This window comes from Cyrtonyx montezumae, unplaced genomic scaffold (genome assembly GCF_038088225.1).
Source record: "Cyrtonyx montezumae isolate F1298 unplaced genomic scaffold, pur_monq_1.0 scaffold_0, whole genome shotgun sequence".
NCBI classification, from domain to species: domain Eukaryota; kingdom Metazoa; phylum Chordata; class Aves; order Galliformes; family Odontophoridae; genus Cyrtonyx; species Cyrtonyx montezumae.
In genome coordinates, this window is record NW_027071824.1 from 11,640,862 (window position 1) to 11,661,083 (window position 20,222).

Consider the following 20,222-nt stretch of genomic DNA (forward strand, 5'->3'; position numbering starts at 1 on the left):
TCACAGCCAATAGCATAGCTTCAAAACCTGTTCATATCTACATGGCTTTCATCTACCTTACTGTAATTAGAAAGATAATGTCCTCTTTTTCAAATGCTTGAAGTTCTTAATAATCATCAAACATTTATTGACAGCAGAGAATTACAGTTCTTTATAGATGGCAATAAATGTTAATTAATGTTAATTCCTTTTCAAATATATCCAACTCAGTATCAAGAACATGGCAGCATTCATACTCATTTTCCTAACAGCATCAATATTTACTCAACATAAAACGCACAGTAATAGCTTTCTAAGTATTTTACTGCATATGTATTTTCCCTTCACTAAAATCTAAATACATAAGATTATTTCTCTTCATAAAAATGCAAATTATATATATATCGGTTACATTTTTAAAATTCATGAGTTTGTGTTGTACCATTTCAGCCTGGTTACAAGAGAGCTTTTTAATCAAAGACTTGAAGCTTTTCTTTTACTGGAACCTCCTCCACAAAGGTCAGAAGCCAAGAGAAATCCTCCCCCCTGTTCTTCCTTTTAATCTCAGCTTCTGAAGCTATTGGTTATTCTTTCTGAGGATCTTGCTACATTCATATTCCAACTTCAGTTTTCAGATAAGCCACGACAATCCCCCTCTATTGTTAAAAAGACTGAAGCATGTCATATCACAAACTGCAAATCTGACACTATTTCTGATCATGCCCATCCTTTAAATAAATAAATAAATGAAATAAAGCCAGAAGTACTAGCTATTCAATAAGAAGAGAGTCTTGTCTAATAACAAGCAATGGTATCTTTAACTAGCACTGAACTACAGACCAAAGAGGTCTCAGACAGTCATATACACACACACAACTGTCTGTATATATGATGTGTTCATTTTTATGTAGTCTTTGTCAAAGGGAACCCAGAAGCAATTTCTTGGTCTCTAACCTTTTCACTGGAAATAAATGCTCAACCTGTATAGTTGCATGGATCACGGTAAAGAATCTTCACACAGTCTTTTTTTTTCTTTTTTTTTAACTTGCATGTAGTTGTATTTTTCAAGTACTCATTTTTCACTCACGCTAAAATTAAAAAGACATCAATATTTAACGAAAACAGGAGATGATTGCAACTCCTGTATCATGTCACGTAGAGCAGTCCCTTCAAATTTCCAGTGAACCATCACGAGTGAAGTTTGGCATCCGCACAGAATTCTGCTTAAGAAATCCCTATTCTACACTGCCCAGTTTTACACCGACAGCTGTGCTGATACAGCTGCTGATACAAACACATGCAGGAGATCTCAGCATTGCCCACCACCCATGAAACCAGCACAACCAAGACACAGAAATCATGATATATAGTTGGTAATTTCTTCAACCCATCTCCTCTAAACTAGCATAGGACTACCTTGTACTCAGACTCTTCTGGCCGACCCTCCTTGCACCCATTCAGTGATCAGAAAGCACAGCTCGTTGTGCCTTTTCCTACCTCTGCTCTCCAGTAGCAACAACCACTGCAGATGCAACTTAAATTCCTGCCAGCAGACACAGAAATCCCCTTTCTGTCAATGAGATAGGGGACTCTTTCACATAGATTTCTACTGCAAATGGTCAAAGTGACACCAGACATTTTCAAGAAGAAAGGTAAAGGAAAGGAAAAGAGAACAAAAACAGAGACCAATCATTCTTTCACAACTGCTTGGAAATACAAACTAAATCAGCTTACTGATCACACACTGGTTATAGTTCACTAAATCCAGTGCTTCAGTACGGATCCAGACCATCAAATAATGGCCAGGAACTACTATTACTATTGCTATTACTACATAAACACCCTGGCTGCACAGCAATTATAGCATACAATATTAACACAAATAGGGAATGAAATATGATATCAAAAAACTAAAAGTGGTAGAAGAAACGATAAGCCTGCAATTTCTGTATGAAGGATGTATGTGAATATGTAATGGACATAAAACAAAAAATATATTAAATAAAAATAAAACCTAACAGAAGCAATGTTGCACAGAATTAGAATTAAGTTGCCAGTATTTTTCCAACAAAGTCTTCTTGCTGGAAGTCTACACAAATGCCAACCCCCTTCCCAGATGTATCAGTTTCAGAACTACTCCTCTTGAGAAAAAGACCAGAGAAATCACTCCTTTCTTTGAAAGAGCAGCCCAGCAATAAGGTAGCTTCCTGCAGACATAGCACAGACAGATTTAAACACCTAATCTAAAATCAGGCAGGCAAACTGGAAACCTACGCAAGGTCCTGATGGCTGCTTCAGAGCTTTAGTCTCTGTCTACAGACAAGCTTACCCTTAACGTTAACACAATATCCTGTCAGCAACACAGCAAGCACCACTCAAACAGATGCCTTCCACACAAGCTCTTGTAGATGCAAGTTGCTGAAATAATAGCTCTTTCTAAATAAACTATCAGATTTAAAATGAAAAAGAAAAAAAATCAATTTAACATATACATCTTGTTTTGGCTAAACACTACACAAAACAACTTAAGATCTCCCAAAGAAAACTGCCCAAGTGCAGACGCACCCCGGAGATGTGGCTGAGCAGCTGTGCAGCAGCGGTGACACCTGCTGGTACTGACAAACCTCTCCCTGTTTGCATGCCAGCTTCAATTCGCAGGCTGCTGTAGGAGGAAGAAGCATTACAAACAAAATAGCCAAACAACTTCTGCACCATTTTCCTTCTAAACTAATACTTCAAGAGAGATAAGAGTCATTAACTATGTTGTAGGACCTGAGATTACCTCTGTTTTCATACCTTCTGACTCTCACTGACCTATTTTTAGAAGTCTTTTCCTATTCCTTGTTTTACAGTATTGAGCACTACACAAGGGAAACAATTCAACAATTCAAATACATACAATGTTTAATGAAAAAGTGCAAAATGAAAGGAGGAAGAGGAAGAATGAGTCCAGATTTAACACCTTTTGCCCAAGCAGATAACAAACAAATTACTGTAAACAAGAATCTTCTGAGAAGCAAGCTGACAGAGCCAGTTATATTAAAGAAACAACAACACTGTTTTTAATGACTTCATATACAGACATTAACTTCCATTTATTTTGGTATTTTCCCAACTCAAACGCATTACCTTCTGCAACTTCACAAACACAAATCTCAGATTACACATCTCACCACACTGTCTATATTTGAAAAGTCAGTCTGCCCTCACACTGCAGAGGTTAGTGGTTAAGTTTTTCACTGGAATACAAATTTATAAAAAGTTGAGGTTTGTGTAACTGTCAGCGAATGCTCAGTGCAGAAATAAAAAATCATGTTTTGTTACAAAAATGAAGTGGAAAAAAAAAGTAAGGAACATATGTTACTACTCTACTTGACTTTCAGGAGGCATGGGACTGAATTCCAGATTTAGCTGAGAAGAGATTTGGGCATAAGACAAAGTGGAGTTTATTTCAGGCAGTACCACAGATGACATTTCAAATCACTCTGGGACAAAGTTATCTTACAAGGGAAATCTCCCTGCAATGTCACACCCATACTTCTTCCTCACATTCATACACCTGGAATTAATTAGGTAAGTATTTCAAAGAGCTAAAACAGCACCACCACAAAGATTACTATCATCCCAGGACATTTAGTTAATCATAATGGCCATGATAATTACATTAGCTACATAGATCACTGTATAACAAATAGAAATGAATGGAAAACTTCAAAGGTAATTCACAACATTTATCTCCTCTCAGAAATTTCATATCTTGCCCATTATTTGGAAATACACTAGGCATTTCTGAAATGGTTACCATAATAACCATACCATGACCACTCTGTGGCCTCACATACTTATCCAGGAGTATTTTTTAGTAAGTTGTCTGTGGTTATTTCTGCATTCCTCCTAGAGCAGGAGCCTTAGCTACAGAGTATGGACATGCTTCATCTGTGGCAGAAGCTAAAGAGAGATGCTAAAGGCCTAAGAAAACATGGGAATGGGAAAATGCCCACTATTTTCTGCTGGTGGATTAACAGGAGCTAAGAAAAATGGAAATGCACACAACTGGGGAGTTTTACAGTTAGAGGAGAACTGGGTTTACCTAAGTCACAGTGGAGGGTCTGGAGGTCAGGTACAGAGGAGAAGAATAGAATGGAACACGGAACAAAAGCAGCTTTGCAAGTTCTCATTTTTGGATCTTATGAGCAAAGAGACATGAAGGAGGGACAGTGTGTTCTACAATAAAGTGACTAAAGATAAAAATCTCAGATTAGTACTGGCAAGATCAACTCCAGACCTGCTTTAGAGATAAGGCACAAGTGACCATCATTCCCTTCATCCCTCTTTCTGCTGTCAAGAACCACAGGCCCTACTTTTGACCTCAAGACAGTGGATACTTGGAAGAGCCTCAGATACTCATACCTGAACAACATTCCCTTCTAGAAAAATCACATGTGAGTGCAAATTAACTCTCACCACTCAACAGCAGATATTTTTGGCCTTAGAGCTTATTTCTTGGCAGTACAGTTTAAGCAAACCTTGATGTTTTTTTAACATCATGATGCAAAAAATATCCACAAAGCAAGCAACATTTTTGAATTGTTTTTGGCAAAAGTCATGTTCTGCAAACTTAATATTGGTACCAAGTGAAGCTTACCTATTTTTTTTTGAATTTTCATCTTTCCCTCTTTTAACTCCAAAAATTCTTGTAATTAGAGCACTAAAAAGAAGTGTAGATGAATTTCTTACCTAAGACAAAAAGAACATAACATTTAAAAAAATCCCTTTGAATTGTACTAGACTTTTAATACAACCACTGATGTACAGTTGAAAAAAAAAACAAACAGCTGAGTGAAGGACACTGCATACCTACTGTTCAGAGACCAACAAATAGGAAGAACTGTTTCTTAACAACTTTCCTCTTTATCAAGATGGCACTACCAGGTAATCAGATTTTGGACATGTGTATCTTTAACACAGAGGCTGCATCCAGATTTCTATGCTCTTTTCCCTTTTATTCATGACAGACCACAAGATGATCTGCTATATGAGAATCTCTCATTGAAAAGCAAAGGAACAGCAAGAATGAATGAAAATATACTTCTTACTAGCCAAACATACTGACTCAAAATTTAACTACTAGGTATACTCTTATGTCTAAGATAATCTTTGTCTGTACTTTTTGTGAATATCAGCACTTCATATTGAAGTAAAAACTAAACTGAAACCCAAAACAGAGCAGAACTATGTCTTCTTTGCAGAACTACAGTATCATTTAACAAACCTTAAAATAATTTATCTTGTAGCATTCTATCAATTGTGGCACTGTCATTTACAAACACCACCAAAACTTTATGAAAAACCACCGCTGTGTACATTGTTACATTTGAGAAGCAAAATTAAGAGCTAACTTACTGCCCAGATAGGTGACATAAAACCTAGAATTGCTGCTTGTATTCCATCTGCAACATAAGGCATGACATTTTCACCTAAACGTGTGTCTCTGAACAGTGCACGTAGGATATTTAAAGCATGAACCTGTAGAGATAAAATAAAGTAAAACGATATAAAGAAAACAATAAACATCTTAAATCAAATGTATGTTAACTACCCCAATGAACATAGCAAACAGAAAAAATAACCCATGTGTAGATTTACAGCAATTCATTTCCACGCTAAATATAAGAATGCTCTGTTGAACTAATAGGTTAAAATGCTATAGAAGGAAACACTGATAAAAACATTTGAAGTTCAAAAATACATTTGTCAAGGCATTATGAGAAAAGGCCAGCACTCCTTTTTCCTTAGCTTATCATGGTTGAAAAAATAACTTTCAAAGATTAGAATCATCTTTTCCAATATTCTTGACATTCAGTAGATACTGTGAGAAAAAATAAACTACAACTCACAGGAAGACAGTATTAAGCTAAAACTGACAGCCAGGCTTGCTTCACCATATGGAGCATTTTGTGATATTTCTCTACTTTGGAAAAGGTGGTAATCTGCGTAACTTCACAGACTTTGACAAAGCTACATAAATTTATGCCAGTAGATCTGGCAGGAGCATTAGAACACTGTTAATCTTTGCATTTTAAAAGTGCAAACCATAGTTTGTTGATAATACATCTAAGTATTTGATAACAGCCTTTGAAGATAAAGATCTTGGCTTTACAAATTTAATGTATTCCAAACGCACATATTTAAGTTTCAGTTAAGTCACTAATTCTGCTTAAAATCACTTTTCATACAGTATTTTACTACATACAATACAGTCTATGCATCTCATTTATTTATTCTAAATGTAAAAAGAAAAAAAAAAGCTTGCTTATTTCCTAGTGAAAGTTTACTCATCTGCTTGTTCAAATAGATACCATAGGCAGTAAATATAAATTCAAAATGAATATCAGTATAACTGTACTAGAAAAAAATCAAAGTTATGTACAATTTGCTTTAAAGTATCTCATGCAATTGTCAATTCCAGAGACTCCATAACATCTGTACATCAAAAGGTTTTAAAACCTAGCCACACACACTAATACCTGTTATTAAAAGAACACACCATTTCCTTAACTGTTTCAAGTAATGCAAACAGGGTTTGACATTTGCCTTCTGATGAGATCCTGCATTTTACCTGCGGAATCACACTTGGAGGTTCACTCAAAGGTGCTGCCAAGGACATCAATTCTTTGATTGTCATTTTCAGCAAATCCGTTTTGCCCTTCTTTGGTTCTGAAGCTAATAAAGCCTGCAGAAAAGTTAAACAAAAAAAGTCTGGTATTTCTAGCCATTTTTGTTTACTGCTAGCTCTGCTTCAGGTTTTATATTCACCACATCACAGCCTAACTTCTGACCATACAGAAGCACTAAAACTATTTGGAAAAGCCATTTTCCATTTTAACTCTCTTATTTAGTTCATAGCCTCCTTAGCAGTCAGTGTTTCAGTAAGAAAACCACTTCTGCAGTACACCTCTGACTGTAAAAGTTTCTTTGTACGTAACAGATAAAAATGTCAGTTTTTAAACACACAAAGACTCAGAGTATCTTTTATGGCAAAAGTATCTGCCATATTATACATGCTTACATTTACTATTATGAACAATTCTACAGTTTGATAACATATATAATTATGGTGAAATGGCCTGACCAAGGGATAAGTTAAGCAGCCCATTTTAAGAAGGAGAAAGTAGACAACACCACCTCCAAACAGCAGCAGTTTAATGGGTGTCAACACATCCAGCAGAGAAGAACATACTCTAATCTAGTCCTCCAGTTCAGGAATTAAAACAGTCTTTCTCTCTGTCCTAGCAGCTTCCATTGAAACTGTCTGACCTAGCACAAATGGATAACCATAAATCCTTTATTTCTAGTAAGAATGACTATGCATTTGTATTTTGAGGACCACAGTCTGTTCAGTGTCAACTCAAACAAGATATTTAACAGTCCATTACATTGTATAAGAACAACCAAATGGAAAAACTTCAAGTCAAATGAAGTACAGAGGTGAGGCATATACTCAGTAGTCACTGCCATTTTATCAGTACCCTTAATAATTGTAGAAACAGAGAGGCAAGAAAAACATAGTACTTGTAAAATATAAAAAAGACAACAATGAACTGAAGACCAAGATTCCATAACCTGAGGACACTGAGGCTAAGCTGTAACTAGCATTTTCCTCATCCCTTAATTGGAGCTGCACCTCTGTGCTATTAGGTAGTCATATTTCTGTTTTAAAGTGGTCATTTAAAATGTTCATAACCTTAAAAATCACATAATATTAAAACAGATGTGTTCTACTAAAACAAGCATAAATGTCAGAGGAAGCAGATGGCAAAGAGAACACAGTGAGTCTTGATTTTATGCATTAATAAAATAACCTTATTACAGTACTGTCAGAATATGCATTACTATTTATACTTTTATTACCTAAATGCAACAATTTATTTAAGGCTTAATTCCTTTCACTGAGTACTACAGGAACATTCAGAACTACTGCCAAAGAAGACCACCAGCTTTCTTTACAATAAAATTTTTGTTCAGAAATAGATTATTTCAGACTAATCCTAACGTTAATTTCAAACCTTCTCATTAATTGACAAGATTAAAGTTTGTACTTTTCCAGAGCTGTCAGAATAGAAGCCTCTGATCTGTTTATCCAAATAACTACAGCGCAGTATAAGCTTTGCCATATGGGCTCTGCAATGTAGGCCAACTGCAGACTAGGCAAATGTTTTCTGCAATGGGATACTGTTGTATCCACGCAGCCCTTACATTACACACAGTGTTACTTTTTGCATGAAAAACTGATTCAAACATTTTTCTTTCACATACACCCTCAGCTTGCTACAGACCGCTGGATTAAAACTCCATGGTGTGAAATGAGGAAAGAGGCTAACATGAAGTCACCAGACAACTTAAAGACAACTTAAAAGATATTAAAGGGAAAGAACTTTCACTGCTGAACTTTAAAGGCAACACACCTCTAAATCTAATGCCCTACTTCAGATCCCATCTATGCAACATGTGCACATAAAGCCAGGAGTAGGCTGTGACTGACAGAAGAGAGGTCAGACAGAAGCAGGCTGCCTCAACTTTCTCAGGGTGAACTCAGAGTGGAAAACAAGCAAGATGGATTACTCTGGCAGTGACAGCTTGCTCCCAGCAGTTCCTCACATTCTTGGAAGAAGCCTGAGACCATGCTCTAGCAAACGGAGCACGTTACAAATCACATAGTTATCTTGGACCTGTATCTTAGAAAACTGTCTGAAAAGTAAAATCAGGAAGGTTTATTTAGAGGAAAACAATCACATGCCTTAAGGAGATAAGGGAATTGAAACAGTTAAGTGTTGAGACTTCAGCATCACACCAACCAGTGCCGACATTACTTCACCGCAGCAGAGAGGACTTTCCTAGTCTCCTATACTACTTTCAAGGCCACCATTTTACAATTCTGTGAATGTATATTCATATTTTATCACCCTCCCACTGCATATGAAAGAAGGACAAATCTGTGTGGCAACAAAGCTTTACTTGACCTGTGAATTAACTTATGAATTAACAGGGATTATTACAGTGGTTTCACTGAACCTACAACACACTCTTTGGAAAAGCTACCTGGATCAACATCAAGCCAAAAATCTGTGCTGTCTCACAAGTAAAAAGAATTGCAAAGCTACAACATGGCATCAAACATGTTTTAATCACATTTGGCTTCTTGGCTGTGTGAAGTCTACCAAAGCCTGCAGAAACAACAACATACTAATAAAAAAAAAGCATCCACTGGAAAGAACCTTTAAAATAAATAAAAGCAGGTGTAACAATATTACTTGATACCTGTATGTAGAATGGAATTCCTGCACTACGCCTGGTTGCACATAATGTAGATGAAGGATCACAAGATTTGATTTCTTCTAAAACACAGCTTAGCCACTGCTCTGGCATCTTGCGCAGACTATCACTGTTGCATCTACATGAAACATATAAAACAGGTAAAGCAAACAAAGAAGAAACAAGAACGGAGTAAAAGAATGTAATTAGAGACCTTAAGGCATAGTTCCTATCATATCTGAATATTTTCAAACACACATTGAGAATTTTTAAGAAATAAGACAAAAGTAACACAGAATTCTACATTTTTCTAATGCTAGTACAAATTATATTAACCTTTCTTGTTAAGTGACACTAGGAAAAAATATTTCAGTGAACTCAGTCAGATATTTCAAGGACTCAGTCATTCAGCACTTCACCTTCTCTCTTCTGCCAATACCTATAATCTTATTCCAGAGAAGAAAACAACACATATACAACAGACAGAATGCAGGAAGAGAAACTTCAACATTTAGTACCTTTATTGTCACGTGTGTGACCCTTACACTAATTAGTATAAACAATTATAACCACAGAAATAACACTGAATCCCCTCACAGTAAGTATGTATTACGCAAATACCCTTGCAACCTTCCAAGTAGTAAAAGGAATAGAAAACAAGACATACTGTTCTGTTTAAAATACAAAGTCAGACAAACTTTTTGTAAAGCACCTAAATTACTCTCATGTCATGAAATACTTCTCTTCTGCAGTTACAAAACTGCACATTGCCTGAAAGCAAAGGACTTCCAAGGACAAGGAAAACTCAAGCCTATCTCAGTTTCTGGTTCTGCCCAATTTAATACATTTAATACATTCAGCATGGAAGATGAGTTCACTAATCTTACATCAATGTTCTGAAAGGATCATTCGTAGTTACATAATTTCTTAATAACAACGTCCCATTAATTTATCACACTACTTTGCCACATGATTCAGAACAGACAATAAGAATTAATCACTGACGGCAATACAACTTCAATTTTCTCAACCAAGTAGGACTTGCCTAAAAATATAAGCAGTAATTAAATTCATGATCAAAAAGCACTAACTTACAGTAAGGTCACAATCAAGTTTTCTATCTCTGTGGCTGTGATAAAAATGGAAAGTAAAGCTCAGAATGCAGCAGATACTAATATAAAAAACAAAATCTAATGCGAGATCTACATGTTCCACTCTTCTACCTCCTTCTTTACCTGCATCTTACTACTTTTCTTCCCTCAATGCAAAAATCTGGGTAGGCTATGAACTTAACACAGGACAGTAAATGATGATTTCAGCTGTACTGAAACCTTCCTTTCCTTCTTTTACAAAATAATCACAAAATTAATAATGCTGAAAACAGGCCACATTCAGTGCCTGATAGCTCAGCAGAAGCCATAGCAGAATTTTTGCTCTTTGGTAATTTCCTTAAGATTTCCAGCACGTTTCTTACACTGTTGACAGGCATCTCTCTATTCTCTAACAACAGCATCTCTTTACAACATCTGCCAGCATGTGAATTATTAGTCCTGTAAGCAAAAGAAATATGGCTTGATATAGGTTATGTCACTCAGTAGAAAAGCATAAAAAGATTCCTTGCTACCCCTAGCCTGTGATGGAAACAATCAAAATATGCCCTCACCCATCCAACTAATAATCCTTTTTCTTTTCTTTTACTTCACTGCTTACAATTAGCTTCTCCTGGCTATTTAAGCTCATCAACTTTCCCCAGTTTTTGGATACACAAATGGATGCAATTCCCAGGTTGAGACCAAACAAAACTTCAAGTGATCTTCTCCGTGAGTCTCTGCAACTAGACAGTACTTCACAGCTCTCTTCATTCAAGACAATACTTCCCACAAAACCTACTGCTTCCAGTTACTGCAGATGTCCTACCTCTCTAGTTCAGCAGAATTTGAATGTTAGTTTAGTCATGCAAAGAATGGTGCTAATATCTTTTCAGTATGTTATCTCAGTATTAAAACAAACACCCCATGATACATATTCACACTTGCTGTGCTGCAGAAGAACACAGAATAAAGCATAGTGGAAATACTTAAAAGTCGCCATGTAGCATACCAATTATTTTATAGTTAAGTAAACTGACGGGCTTTTCCCCTTTCAGTTCTAGCATAAAGGGGAAAAAACACGCTGAAACTCAATAAACTTCAGACTCCCTTAAACTGTATCGCTTTGATCTCACCACAAGTAATCCTACCTTGTTCAGTAACCCACAAAAGCCCAATTTAAAAAAAAAGTATATATTTTATTTTAATGTGAAAGTGTTACTGTTTTAAAGGTAAAAACATTAGAGACTATTGACTTAGCAATGGAGGAGACTACTCCCTTGAATTTGGCAGCTATGTCTCCTTATGGTCTGGCAAGAAGAATATTGACTCAAGAAGCAGGTGGCCTGAAATTTTAAGAATAACGAAGCTTTACAATATAAAAATGGTAGTCACAAGCTCAAATGTCACTTTCAAGAACAATTAATTTATTTCTTTTGACCAGATCAAGCAAATGATATTGCTAATTAAAATATTACACTGTAACTTGATATGTAAATTACTTAAGATGTAGTGCAGTGAAGTATTTTTCCACAAAATTCAGTCTGTCTTTCTTCCGCTTATAACAATTTCATACATGCCCAGAACAGTTTCTGCGGTCAGTTTCAATGAGGACAAAAAGCCTGGCAATTCAAAGTTAAAGCTAAACCCCTCTCTCCATTTTCTCCTATCCAAAATTAATGGTGTGTTAAGAACAAAGGGTCAATCTTGGATTTGGCTTTCCTGGATGCTGGTGGTTTTTGGCATAAACTTCACATAAGGACCAGCATTTTCTACAAGGGTATATCCAGAATTCAGGGTTTCCAATCACTGTAAACTATCCATGTCAAGGGAAAAGGGAGTTTTCTTTCACCATTTTCTCTCTTAATAGAGCTGTATTCTTTTTCCACATATGTAACAAAAAAAGCCAGTCTCCATAATACCCTTCTCAGGCAAATAAAGAGACAAGAACCTAAGCTTGAGAAACACAACTGTGTAAACTACCCTAGAGAAAGTCTGCTTTTAAGAACAGCTCCTCTAAAACAATGAAGTCCTTCCACTTGCATCTCCTTTTCGTAGCACCTGCTCTAAATGAAATATAATTTTCCAAGTGATACAGCTGCTCTGCTAAAGCTGCTGTCTGGAGGTTTCTCTAGCACTAATACCACTAACAGAAATTTGGGTGACCTCAAAAATGTCAGAGATACAGTATCAATACTATAATCTCTCTCTGCCACCAAGAACAAGTTAAAAGAAATGGGAAAAAATCACAATCACAGTCAAACATTCAAACATCTTTGAACTGAGCAGTGCTCTTGATATTATATATTGCATTTTTACATACTGTACTTCATGGCCCTACAGGCATCACATCAGAAAAGGTTTATTCCCCTCAGTAGACAAAAATCCTTGGGTTTTTGAACAACAGTCCTTCATTTTAGACTGTTTCCTTCACATCTGTATTTACACTTTTGCTTAGAAGTAAGCAATAATTCTACTTCATCTCACTAGAAGGTCCATGAATTACTTTCAAGAAGTCTTCTCAGTAGCCTGGAGGCAGCTGGGAACATATGTGTTACAGTCACTTCATAGCAACAAAATAAGTCAGTAGCTGAGCTTAAAGCAGAGAATTTGGAATCTACTTCAGGTACCAACAGGACCTGATCAGCAAATGACTAGATGTAGACAAAAATTTCTACTGATACTGGATTAAACATTTGTAAAATCAAAGCAAGATTCTCCTTCTGTATTGTCTACTGCAACACTATATTTAACACTCTTCACTTGTTGCATAAGATTAAAAAAAATCGATCACTGAATTCAGTTTAAGCTCCATTTCTCTAAAAATTATCAAAACACACCATTCCTCAATAAACACATTGCACTGTATGACATCTGTCTGCCCACAACTTCCTCTTGCATTTTGTAACTTCATAGAAGCAAAGCATTACATCCATATCTGTGCAGCACTACAGTTTTGAGATTTCCTTGAAATCTTTACAAAAGCAGGAGAGAGATTTACCAGTATTTGTGCTACATTTTTCACTGGGTCTTAGTGAAAGAATAATTACAGAGTATCAAGGAGGTTTCTGTAAGTCTTCAACTCCATTACACAAAGCATCGTGTTTACAAAAACGCTGCATATGACTACAACCTGCCCTGGAAAAAGGTTTCCTCCTCCAGTATTTGTGGATGCAACAAACTCTGGTACCTACACTTCAAGATTGTCAGCTATGTAGAGAGGTAATCCAGTTCCTATCTAATTGCAGAATGGAGTCTCATGGCTCCAAAAAGATAAATGAAAAGACTCCAGGACACTCAACAGACCTACAACATGACTGCATTCACTGCAGGACTCAAATCACTCATTTCAGAGAAGAGGCTTCAACCTAAATCCCCTTGTCCCAGGAGTACCAAACTAGGAATTACTAGCTATTCCAAAATCAGTCATCTTCTTTATATTAAACACTAATATTAGCTTTGAGTACTTCCTACCATGTATCTATTCCATTAAAATAAATACATTTCCAAAGAGCTGCTGTCTCCTTCTTGCAAGCTCCGTTTTTCCAAAGGAATACGTACTGTATTTGAAATTAATGATTATAACTTTTATAATCCTAAGTAGCACACACATTCAAAAAACTGTTTCGAAAAACTGTTAATTTGGAAGAAGAGCATTACTTAAATCGGAAGGGTTTTTTGTTTGTTTGTTTGTTTTTATGATATATGCATGCTGCTTTAATAAACTGACAGAAAAGTAGAGTTCTCTTAAGCTTTCTGTTTGATTGATTTTTGGTGGATTTTTTGGTATGACTCTGATGTCCACCCTCTCCAATACAACTGAAAGAATAAATCCTTTGAAACAGAAGTAGATCATAAGCAAGTAATTTTTAAAATAACACATTTATATTCACATCCAACACATCAATTGATAACATCTTTCAATATTCAGCAGTTGTGTCTATGCATTCCACACTATTAACAGCCTACTTCATTTGGAATGCTATGTTCATTTAATAAACATTCAAAAAAATGCTCCCTGGCATGAAAATCCCAGTTACTGACAGAACGCATTTTAGTTTGTCACTGTGTATCTTAAGAGAAAAGCAGTTTATTGCTACTATTTTCTTACCTGAAATTAACTCTTCCTCAAGAAAAAAAAGAAGTTTCACAAAGCTTAGCTAACGATTCAGAAGTCCTAAATTGTGTCTGAAGACAGAGAAACACTGAAAAGAAGAAAGTCACTTTGCTGCTTGGGGGAGGGGGGATTGCTTCCCACCCCCAAATCAGCGTCAGATTCAGGCTGAATGAAATAGCAAACAGTATGCTATTGTATCTTCAAACAGCAGCCAGGAATACACATCAAACATCAGAACAACACTTTCTTATGGACTTGGAAAATGAAAATGATAAAGTGTCTCTTCTGTACGCTATTCAAAATGATTCACTAATTGATGTGACAATACAGTCATTTACATAAAATACTGACTAGATAAATGGGAATGAATAGCTCAACTGATATTTCCTGTCACTATTTTGGGAAATTTTTTCTCACTCACTGCAGGAGCTGCTCTCTCAATACTCACAGCATTGACAATGGAAATACCTAAACCTGAGGCAAAATTAAGAGGAAATGGCAAACAAGGGTGCCAGTGGGCAATCATATCAAATACTTCTTTTTCTGTAACAGCACTACTAGCTAAGCAACCACTCCACCAACACATCCATACCAGAGTCCAAATGCTCATTTCTGTTTGGGAAACTGTCTTACACACAGAGTGAAGCTGGACAGGCAGCTTTTCCAGTGGGTGTCAAAAACAAAATTAAAAATAAGTCTGTGGAAGAGTACAATAAAATAACAAGAAAAGCAAAAACAACACACACACACTTTGCTACTGTGTTCTCTTTCTTCCCCAGCTTCAAAGAAAACAAACTAAACAAATGGAGCTTGGCTCTAACTGGGTGACCTGATGCAAAAGGGGAACACCAGATACTTCATCTGGCTTTAATGTTAAAATACATGTACTTCAAATTGTGAATTGTAATCAGTATTTTCAAAAACTACATTAAAAAACAAACAAACCCACAGAGAGTCATTAGAAATTTTGATTTGCCTCCTTTAAAAACTGATATAAATATTATATATCACAAAGAAATGTTAGTAACACTTTTACCTATTTTCCTTCTATTCGGATGTGTATAATGTAATGGAAGTCCCAGCACTCTTGCCTAAATCTCATGTCAGTTCTGCTCATTTTGTTCTTCTAGGAAAGTATAAAGTTACAAGGGCAACTAAAAAAAATAAAAGATTGCATGTCACATCTTGTGATGCACTGCCAGATAGTCTTCCAAATGTCAGAATACACAACTCATCCAATGACAAGTAATAAAAGTTTCCAGGAAAGCATCTTGGCTGAAAACAAAATGTCTGGCATTCATTTTCTTTAAGGGCTTGGGAAGGAGGAGCTGGGGGAAGGAATTCTACACTCCTACTTTCCTCAGGAGCTTTTCAGAGTCATTCTGTAAACTAACACTCCAGTGTTAGTTTAAAAAGCAAAAAGCACAAAATGTCTGTATCTTCTTCCAACACTGAAGCACTATTCCTAACCATAACTAATGTTGTCCAATGGTGCCATGTAACTGAAGTCATAATCATACCTATACCAAACTCAAACAAAATCCACGTGATACCAATGACCTTCTTGAACAGTCAGCTTCAGAGCTGATGATGCAATCTGGTAAAACTATTATATCAATAACCTAGTAAGTTGCAAATATTTTACCTTGAAAGTGTTTCTGTAAGTTGCACAAAGCCAGCATATGCCAATTCAAATGCACCCCTGTGCCTTGACTGCATCAGATGATGTTTGAAGTAGTCTCCAATATTTTTGACCTTAGGAAAAAAAAAAAACCAAACAATAAAGTTACTTGGAATTTAGACAGTTCATTTACAAATGCAAGTTACTGCAGTTAAGGGCAGAAGTTCTTCCTCTGGTCCAACAGACCACTGGCAAACATAAAAGTCTCTTAAAGAATAGCAAATACTACATTCAATTCTTAATGATGTCATGTCCTTAGAAGACAACCAATAAAACAAAGAACATAAAATTCAGGAAAGGACAACTCTGATTTTCAGAGGATACAAATCTAGCGTCTTTGCTGGCCATCATTCTTAGCCTAAAATCCCAAAGAAAATAGCTACTACATCATAACAGCAGAAAGAAATATCTACAAAAAATTATGAGAAATTCAAATTCCTAAAAAATTGTTACCAAAGGAAAACAAATCTATCTTAGCGAGCTACTCTGAAGGTGCCTCAATTCTGCACGAATGTCTGTGACTACTAGAAACGATTTTAAAACAAAAAAAGACACTGTACATATTGAGCAATGAGAGCTATATTTGAAAACCTGAAAAAATGAAATGCTACAAGTGAACTTCCACCGATAATTACCTTCTACAGCCCTGTCAAGACAACCAAGCTTCTAATGCTGTTTGTTTGGAAGCTTATAGTGCCACACAATCTCATTCTACACAAAATAAGACTCTTCCTTATTCCAGAATAATTAACTTTCAAGTTTTAATTCAAATTTCCAGTATCACATGTTTAAAACAATAATATATTTCATTTTACTATGCAAAATTTTCTTCAGGAATATTTTGTGAGCTTTTCAGAAATCAGCTCTTCAAAAGTTTTATGCAAAACCAAACAAGAAATAATTTCAAGTTTCTTGTAAAATTCTATTCTATTAGCTATAAGCTAAAATACTTTAATAGTCTGACAAGTAATTAAGATGTCAGAGGAGTTAAAGCCATGTGTAGCTGCAGTTTTCCAACCATTAATTCATTTTATCCAAACAATGCAAGTACGATACTTCCTGCATCTAAATCCAGCCTAAGATAAACAGTAATTGGAAATATCTACAGGGTTTCAGCTCCCTAGCCTCAGATTAGGAATAAGCCTTTTTTTCAGAAGCAACTGACCCACAGACGGACCAACTCTCCAGCTGTATAAACAAAACTAAACCAAGAAAACCATACACATGCAAATGAAATCACTTTCCTGCTCCACCTCCACCACCCTTAATTATTTTTGGTATATAGTACGAGATTTTTATTTTATTTTTTGGTGACATAACTTTCAACTTACATTTCTGAGTTTTGCAACAGCTACAGTGACCAGATCATATCTAACTGAACTCTGGTATACTCACTTTCATTCGCACACTAGAGTTTGAAGAAAAAGAACTGCCATGACTCTTTTTTTCAAAAACTGACAGAGGAACTTGCCTCAGGATCCATGCTAACTATGTACTCCAAACTTCAAGGATCCATGAGCACGGCATTCCTACTCCTCCAGGACTGAATAGCATTCAGCTTCCTTGCATCACAAAACCAGCTCTTCAAATGTCAGAATGGAGAATAAATCAGGGAACTGTTCTTCTCTATATCATCATGAAGACTCACAGCAACTGTAAGCGTCCTCACCTACTTTATTTACACAGTAAAGTAAACTCCAAGGTAAAATACTCAAATATGCAGGGGAAAGCAAATACCTTAAATATGTTAGATAATGTTGGCTAACTATCAGGAGAGGTTAGTCTTAACTAACATAAGAGCTGACAATTTACAGGGCCAAACGCTATTGAGACCAGAACTCTCTATATTCAAGACATATATTCAGTAGAAGAGATCCTGAAAGTGCTTTTGTTAGTACATTTGTACCTCATTTTCCTGAGGATTAGATGTCGCCAAGCCATCCCATACTCAAGAGAGAACTTTTCCAAAATATTAGAAGATGGCTGGCACTGAACTCCACGTGAGGCACTTTACAGTAAGAACTAAGGAGAAGATGACTTATGCTTTGTTTAAATGCAAACAAACAAACCTTTTCCTTCTTAGAACAAACTCCAAAGCAGCAACTGGAGGCACATTTGCACTAGCACAAATACAGAAGAATACAGAGGTGTGTCATTACAGAAAGTCTTCTGCATACTTGAAGGTTCCAGCACAAGACCCAGACAAGCTCTCTGACTCTCAGGGTTAACACAAGCAGAACCCCTGGCACTGGGACAGCACCAAGTCTTTCTGCTGCCTGTTTCTGCTCACTTAGGCACACGGTTATGGCAAGCTTACCTCCCAAAATCATCTTAAAACCTTACATCTGAGATAAATAGGAGTTTGAGGAAGAACTTAAAACACCAGGCTTGGAGCACTGTCTCATGATGGTCATGGGACAACATCAACAGAGTCTTAGTTAGGTATCATTCTGATAACTTGGTTGCTACTAGAACAGGTCTTCTATGGAAAGCTGCTTCCATGGTTAACCTACCAGGCAGGATCTGGCATCTCCAGATCTTCCGGGTCAGATGAAGAATGAAAGATACAGCAAACATTTGAAAGGAGAGATACCACCAGACATACAAGGCATCTCTTGTGTCTTACTTTTGAAGGCAAAGCAGTCACCACAACATGGGCTAGACATTAATAACTGCCAGTTTCTATTCAGAATTTTGTGACTCCTTTCCACACATCTCTAAAGAAAGCAGATGAAGATGCCCTGAGGAGTCAGCGAACACTGTGACATTCAAACACCATGAAAACCCAATCTGTAATTCAAAATATAAGGAAGGTGCAACTGTGAAATTGCCCCAACTTCTAGCAGGAAAAATAAGTAACAAACAAGTGCTGATTGTCTATACACTTCTCCTACATGAGTACACATCACAAGAAACAACACTTAACTGCTAGAAAGAATAGCGAAGAAATAAAGCCACAGTCAGATGGCTAACACCGTTATCTACCAAGAAGTACAGTTCTTCTGTGACATTTCTTAATGTGGTCTGAAAGACATACTCATTTCATTTGCTTGCTCAAATAAGAAAAAATAAAATCAAACCAGAACAGAATGTTCAAATTCAATATTTAGGGTGAATAAATTGCAACTGTAGCATCAACGCCGTAAGGTATAACTTCTTCACACCGTTACTGAGCTAAACAAGGAGAAAAGGCCCTATACAAGGAAGGGCAGTTATGCGATGGATTTCTCTCAACATTTATTTAGCCACGATTCAAGGCAACAACATTCAAGATTTCTCTCGACTTTCACAACTTTGTATTCTTAAATCCCTAGGCACTTACAGAACAAAGAAAAAGATGGATAACTGCAAAAGAAAGCTGTATCTGCGTATGATACCAAAATCCAATTCCATTATTTCTCAACACTGAAACAATAGTTCTGGTACTGACATTTCTAGTAACTTGTGATTAAATATTCTTTTCGTACTGTAAGGTAAGGCCACGTGCAAAAAGTTCAGTGAAAATGGCTGAAACTTTCCCTAAAATGTTTGTTTTACATACATCCAAACTGTATTTCCTTACCAACCTGAGTAAAATTTCAAACTAATTTCCTATCCAGTAACATTCTTCAGATTAGAACACCCTATTTTACAGGAAGATGTCAGAAGCACAGAGAATCTAATGAGGAATCTAGATCAAAAGAAGGTATGTTTTTGCTAATGCCTGCCTTCTAAACAAAAATGGAAATATTTCTGCAGGAGCTGACCCATGCTAAAATGCCGATTCCTGTTTGACTTGGAGCAGATTAAGGAACACAGAAGTAGAAACACATTTTCTGCTCTTATCCACCCCCAATACCTCTACAGCAAGACAATGCAGCTGTAAACCAGATAGAAAACAAGTAGGCTAGAGACAATGCAAGAATAGATAATATTTCCATTGCATTACAACATGAGATTACATAAGAAATTAGACCTGAACTGATACTGTTATTAATTTTAAGACAGAAACTCACAGCATCTAATGAAAAAACATTCACTATCTATTGGAAAGAAAATAATTTAA

At 36.2% G+C, this 20,222-nt stretch overlaps 1 protein-coding gene across 1 annotated transcript in view; it reads right to left on the reverse strand.

The window, feature by feature from the left end:
* LOC136048193 (tRNA (32-2'-O)-methyltransferase regulator THADA-like) overlaps window positions 1-20,222 on the reverse strand; it is a 129,107-nt gene that overhangs the window by 106,607 nt on the left and 2,278 nt on the right. The window contains exons 3-7 of the mRNA XM_065735692.1: window positions 16,142-16,251; window positions 9,298-9,430; window positions 6,599-6,712; window positions 5,383-5,505; window positions 4,625-4,716 (exon numbers count right to left, since the gene is read on the reverse strand). Of these exons, the coding sequence (XP_065591764.1) occupies window positions 4,625-4,716; window positions 5,383-5,505; window positions 6,599-6,712; window positions 9,298-9,430; window positions 16,142-16,251 (572 nt within the window). The remainder of the gene's footprint in view (window positions 1-4,624; window positions 4,717-5,382; window positions 5,506-6,598; window positions 6,713-9,297; window positions 9,431-16,141; window positions 16,252-20,222) is intronic.